We start from the raw sequence: 7,408 nt of genomic DNA on the forward strand, positions 1-7,408 counted from the left end.
ATGGCTTATGATTTAAAAATTGGAGAGCAGAAGCCGCTACAACAACGACATGATGACCTCTTTGGTGTAATTCATCACCGATAGTAGCCATCGCTTGAGCATGGCTGTGATAGAACTGGGAAACTAACAGAAATTGAGCTGCATAGCACGACTGAAATGATGTTTCTACATGCACTATGGCTAATGCTAATAGCCATCGAGAGAGCATAGTGTGTGTCAACTTGTGCTAATGTACTGAGAATAATCCAAGCCATTCTTCATCATCGTCATCGTCTTCTTTGCTTCCATCGCTAAGTGGAGAGAAAACTTTATTGAAAATCATCCATCGCGCTAACACCTTCAAATTCAATTGCAGTCTGTCTTCTCTTATCCACCATGATATCAAAACAGCTCGGTTAAGAATTGATCCTTCTTACTGGTATTGAATCGATTGATCGACGCTGTTATTAAGAATAGGTGGTGATTGAAAAAAATTCCAATTTTTTTTCCCCCTCACCATTGAGTATTGAAAATATACAGTCTTGCTTAGTCTTGCTTCCATTGGCACGATGAAAACCATCATGGTAGTCGGCTTGTGGTTGGTAATGAATGCAATAGCTTGTGTTCAGCTTTCATCAGCAGCTAAAATTGCCATAGGTGCTTCATTTTATCATAGCCATACTCAAGTTTTAGCTGCCATCGGTGAAGAATTACATAAGAGAGGCCATTCAGTCACTGTCATCACATCTACAACAAATCATTTTGTTGCTGGAAAAGGTTACAACGTCCTATTTTATGAAACACCAGTTACTCAACATGATATTGGTAGTTGCACTGCTGTGGCACTCAAGAAGAATGATGTTTTCATTACCACTTGTATGAAGCATTTAATCGATGATAATAAAGCATACCTGAATGATGATAGCTTACTACAGCAAATCAGAGCTGAAAAATTTGGTAAGTAATAGCATAACTGCTGTTAGTTAACCTTTCATCCAATGCTCGAGGAATAGAATAGGACTACTGTGTTGTGCCATTTCTTGAATAGTCACCATACGGTAGAAAATCTTGCAAGTGACAACGATAGGTTACACCAGTCGATGGATATCTTAACTACATAACATACGGCATGTCCGCCATATTCTACTTTTCCTATACCATCGTTGTTCACTTTTGATCATCATATCATGATAATCAGTCATTTCTCGTCTGGGAATACTTGCGATAACAAGTCAATCTTTTGCTTCAGTAAAATTTAATCCAACAAACATGATAGATAACCAGGACAAGTTATGTAGCCAACTATAGCGAGCTACAAATGCAATAACATCATTAAAGGTGTTGAATCGCACGAAATAGACTAGTAGAAGATAATGCTTACCATACAATGAGATAAAAAAAGACACATTAGTCTCATTTTACACCTCATCATCCTATCTAAATAACTTTCTTTATTAAGTCCATTCCAATCTCCGATTCTCTATAGTCTTCATCCAGAACAACCATTTTCCTTAAGCGCAACTGACAATTGAACATACATTAAACTAACTCAGCAATAGCATTGACCATAGACTAGACATAGACTACTTTTAATTATGCTTTGCTTTATTTATTTTTGGGTATTGGTTTTATTGACATTGGGGGTATACTTTATCCATCTGTACAGTATACACATCCATCATCTTCATTGATTATGGAAGCAATATTAACTTAGTTTATTGACACTCTCGTTAAATTGCACTGGGTACAAGATACAAGATTAGCTTTACATTTCACGCAAGTATTATTCCTTTTTCATTGAATTTGCTAAGCAGTAATCCTTTCTACTCCTGATGATGAGTTGAGAGTGTTGAAGATTCCATTGCATGTCCCGTATGTAGAAGTGAGGGAATGGTAGAGTGATTTGTAGCTGTAGTGTTTGGGGGTTATAAATATTCAAACTAGAATTATTGAAACTATTTTCATACAACGTGTAATAGATATTTCGTTAGAGGCTTAAGTATTAAATACGAATATAGCTAGCTTAGTACGAATATAGCTAGCTTAGTAACTGTATCGTTTTGAAGAGAACTACTACAGTGCTCACAGTAGAGCTTCACATGAAAGGTGTAAATGATTCTGTATTTAAGATGCTAATAATGAAGTGTGTAGTAAGTAAGGTGCTAAGATTGTTAAGGCGGAAAAGTATATAAGCGAGTAGTTTAGTACAATAAAATACTTCTTTCTCGTTAGTGATCCTCAGCTGATCGATTACGTTGTATCTTTGCAAACAAGGTTTTTTTCAATAAACCTTAATTTTCGAAAGGTTTGAAGATTCTTGATCTATCAACCTCACAAGTGTATATGAGTGTATATGAAGTCGAACAACAGGATCAAGATGCTAATATTGAAGAACTAGAAAAAGTCGCATCTTCTATAAAATAGATGGCTAGTATTAGAGTGCCATAGCTGTTCTATTGTTGATATGAATCTACTAATCTATAAGCCCATGAGTGAAATGCAGTATCTGATGTTTGTATGCTTATAAAGTCTGGCAGTCAATTATTAGTTAAAAAAGTTCCAATATTAAATCCGGTTCTATTGCCTATCAATGGAACTATGTTCAATATTACTATAGTAACTTATGTCGTATTTCTGATATGCCTTGCCTCAGGCCTATAATCTCGGACAATTTGAAGCGAATAATTTAGCGCATTGCATTATTATAACTGTACAGGATTGAAGGCTGTAAAATTTCAGACTCACTCTTTTAATGCTATATCCTGTACCATTATTAATGCAGTTTTTATACTATACTATAACTTATACTACGTTATATGATATTTTCGACAAGTCTTGCCCAAGGCTAATATCTCAGAAAATTTGAAGCAGATAATTTAGTGTATTACATTATTATAGCTGGATTGAAAGCTGTAAAATTCCAGACAGACTCTTTTTAGAATGTAATCCAGGAGCAAGTAAGCACTTTGGCAGAGATAAAACCCTTCATAAAATATCCCATCGATGTTACTAGAAGGACATGCAGAAAGATGTAGCAGAATACGTGAAAGCATGTTCAAAATGCTTCAGTGTTCAAATGCTTCAAAAGTAATGCAAAGTCAGCAATGCAATTCTTCCACACAATCCTATTCCATTACCGGCCAAGATCTAGAAGCTAATTAGGATTGACATTATTAGCAATCTTCCTGAAACTACAGTTGGTAAGAATTCTATCGCTTAGATTAAGGTCCGCTAGTCATAGTAGATGCTAACGTACTCTGCCAAGCTGCGTTATCCAGAACTCACTAAATAAAGCTATGATTATAAAATATTTCTCGCAATTGTGTTTGTTGTGGTCTGCACTTGATTATTTGATGTGAAAGCAGATCAATAATCTTGTTTTCTCGCTTATTAGATATATCTGTAAGTAGAATTGGGTAAATTTGACGTGTCTTGTTACCATCTTTTCGTTTTTATGAAATGACCATTTACGTATTATTTTAGTTGATGGCAGTTGGGAGTATTCGATTGAATATCATGCATTGTACTGTATTACTTTAACTAATAAGAAATTGCGTCAAACATTTTAGTTAAAATAGTGACATATAATCATCAAAATCAACAAACTACAGTCGCTAGCAATAACATTATTACTATGCTAGTGATAACATTAGTGGCTTAGTAAAATGCAATCATAAATCTCCTTGTATTTGATTATAGAAAGTAAAGAAAAATTTTCGTCAAACATACTTTATAAATTTTGTCTCGGGCAGAGGCATATCCAACTTCTAATTAGAAATAGTCACTGCTGTAATTTTAATATTAGATTTAGTGTTCACATTAATAGTGGGGGGTACCATTACCTATAATCCCCAAAACGGAAACTAAACATTACAGATAGTTATAACATCCGCTTTCTGTATTTAAGGTTTGTATGAACTAATCGGACCAGTCAGTAAGCTTAGTTATGGTAATTTATATCGGTAAAAAATAATCAGGACGTAAAATAGTTTAACATGACGTTAAGATATATTTACTTTTTACCCGGAAGGCATAATTGTAGATATTTTATGTTTACGATGGTAATTTGTAGACTAAGATATAAGATTCTGTAAATGGTTTAATGGCTAAAAAGCTTTGCATAAGATTGTAGTTTATTGCTTTTAATCATTATATCTTTGAAATACAATGTAATCGTTCTCTATTACAGGTAGTTTTTACTTAATAATTGATATAGAGATTAGCTAATCTATTAATGAAAATTCGTAAAAGCAATGGAATGATCAGTACTATAAAAGTTGTCTATCGTACAGAAGCTGGGCTAATTTCCCCGGAAAAAGTTGAAAGGTGACTAGTAAATATATTGCACGATAATAACGGCGTCAATAGATATACGAACAAAACTATCAGCAGTCCTAAGAAGAGCGATACTCTTCAATCCGAAATTCCTAATTTCCAAGGTTCTAAAACGGCTTCCGTCTTTATTATAAAGTATCTTCAAAATATACATTAAGAACTAAAACTTTTTGTAAACTTACAGCAATTAATTTGCTTAGCATATGTTGCAACCTCAATCATAAGCTAGTTCTTTGAACTGTAACACGTACTTGTAATTATTGGCGATGGTTTTCTATCAGTTTACATCACTGATACTCCGTAAAGTTACAGTACTTTGCTGCAACATAGTTTCCTTAAGATCACTTACCTAAATATACTATAAATTGGCAGAATTTTTCAATAAAGTTGGAGTTCAGTTGTGTCTAAGAGCAACTAGTTGTGTTACTATTTCTTCTGATGATAAGAGATTGTCCGTATTTAGAGTCGTACTGTAGATGTCGGGAGGACATACCTGAACGTAGACTCTATATATTTAGTTCTTTGCGATGTTTAATTCTTCTAATCACGTCAAATTTAGATTTATAATAATAACATTCATAACTATTACAAGGATTAGGCTTTAGTAAAGTTCTAAATGCAATATTTTGATGGATCCTTAGTGGATGAATAAACAAGAGAAGTCTAATTATACGGAGTTTCATGCAGCCGATTAAAGCTCTGTTAAATTGCAATGTGTTCATTCAGCTATTAAGTTAACTTAGGATCTGATATTGGAAAGTGAATTTCGTCGGTAAGAAAATTGCAACTATTGCTCTATTTGGAAAAGAGTTTCCATTTACTTAGCACTATGATAATTATTATAATAAAACATACGTGGAAACCAAATTTAGTTTTAGGAGTTTGCTACACCAATGCTATTCTACGATTTGTACTGGACAAAAAATTTTTTTAACGGATAATGATGAGAATCGGCACGTAAAATTTGCATTAACGGCCAGACAAAGAAGTCATAGCATTTTACTCACTAAGAATGAGTCGGCATTTAATATTGGAGAAAGTAAGAAAGCAAGTGAAGAGTCGAAAGTAATCTCCTGTTATCTAGCTTAATGATAATGGCATAATTTTACTAAGAATAGAAATTACAATAATTTTAGAGTTACTGCTATTTAATAATCATTTATAAGATCGCTAGTGTTAAACAAATCAAATAAATATAGTCTTATCGCTGTCTTGGCGTTAAAAATGGTGAATGAATACAGGTCTAATTAATTACAGTATATGATAAAGGTTAGCTAGAATATTTTGTTGAACTTTTTGAACCGGAAGTTATTCTGTCTTATACTAAATTGTGCTATAACAAATGAACTAAAGTACTTATATGTCGTAGCCTAATTAAAACGAGCTACTGTATTAATTAATATTTAAATAATCAAGAATAAGTTTTACCGATTATCTGTGTACATTCTAGCTGAATTGGTAGATTAGCTTTCGCAGTGCAACTATCCAAATTATAATATTTCGATTACCCTAGATAAGAGCATCAACACTGGTGATAAAATGAATTCTATAAACATAAGGAAAATTTAAAGGTAAGTCCGGGTTAGAGTCATATTTTTCATGTAGCAAACTAACTCCTTCCGCCGTTCATTTGATTTCAATAGATCGTTTATTGAGTATTCATGTTACCTTATTAGTCATAATTTAAACAGACTTTAATAATTTCAATAGCGGCAGACTTTGGTATCATTGATGACTATCCTATAACTAATTAATTTGGCTAAAGTAAATGAAAAATATATGAATGAAACTTCAATAAACAAGTTTTGAATTAGGATTATTTTTTCCTTGTGATATCATCACGATATACTGAATGTAATTGTTCGGAATATAGATAGCAAGCTCAACACTTGAATTATAAAGATTAGTGTATATGTTTCTATATACAGTATAGTAATATATATGTAATATTTATATTGATTTCAACTCAAATTCTAATTACCCAGTCCACAAGGCTCTTATAAAGTAAACAACGTCAATTTTCTTTGTTTATTGATATGGAACTACATGTTGCCTAAGGCATCTGGTAATCGTATGCTATTAGAAATGTTCACAATCAGCATCATGTATGTAAAACTGTCATTATTCCATCTTAGTACTTTAAATAACAATCTTAAGAGAAATTTTATTGAGATCAGACTAATCTGTAACAACCCATTGAAAATATTATCTTAATACTCCATTTATTATGTGACTTCAACCCATCGTTAATACTTTCATTTCCCTGATTTAAAACACAAAGAATTGTTACCTTCCTCTTTATTACCTTTTCGTTATCCAAAATGCACTATTTTTACAATAAAGCATATAAAATTGAAGATAATAATAAGCGTGTGAACAAATAAAAACGATGTTTTTTAGTTGAAATTTTCCTGAATTATCGAAATTAAAGATATCGATACTGAGGAAATTACAATGCAAACACTCTCAGATTGATTAGAACTATGACTTTATTTTAATTTCGCTCGAATATTTATCAATCATTTATAAAAGTAAGACGTTCCTTTTGTTAAAGCTAGGATATATAAACAGCTATCTTGCAGCTCAAAATCTTAACCACTGGAAATCGAACACTAAGCTTCCTTAAAATATTGTCTATTGCTTTACTTTGGAAATTCAGGAAGGATCGCAGAATTTATCTCAAGAATTAATTTAGAAAATTAAAAGTTGTTGAAGTACGTATTAACATTAAGCGTTTTTTAAAAATCAAGGTTATAGTCGCAATAATATGTATTAATCATTCAATCTATACTATATTCGAAGATGCCGTATATTCATCATTTCAATTTCAATTCGAATACTACAGTCTATCCAGTACTAAAGATTAATCTTTATTTCATTGACTATACAGAAGGATCATTGCAAGAAAATGAATACTAAATTGGCTCTCATTGCGTGTCTATTTCTCTTTACATTTGCTTACGCCACTGAAGATGACAATTCTAAGCTCGATAATGACAATAAGGGTGGGCATGGACCAGGCTATTACGATATTGCTGAAAAGNGATGTCCATAAAATAGACCCGTACGAAATTGCCGACAAAGATGCATACAC

General features: G+C 32.5%; 1 protein-coding gene across 1 annotated transcript; it reads left to right on the forward strand.

Annotated features, from left to right (window-relative positions):
- Positions 1-560: 560 nt before the first annotated feature.
- Positions 561-2,403, forward strand: TRIADDRAFT_62612 (uncharacterized protein; the record flags this gene model as incomplete). Its single annotated transcript, XM_002118548.1, has 2 exons — positions 561-936; positions 2,285-2,403. The coding sequence occupies 2 exons, from the start codon at positions 561-563 to the stop codon at positions 2,401-2,403; spliced, it is 495 nt and encodes a 164-aa protein (XP_002118584.1).
- Positions 2,404-7,408: the final 5,005 nt, after the last annotated feature.

Source organism: Trichoplax adhaerens, genomic scaffold, assembly GCF_000150275.1.
Source record: "Trichoplax adhaerens TRIADscaffold_191 genomic scaffold, whole genome shotgun sequence".
Taxonomy (NCBI): Eukaryota; Metazoa; Placozoa; class Uniplacotomia; order Trichoplacea; family Trichoplacidae; genus Trichoplax; species Trichoplax adhaerens.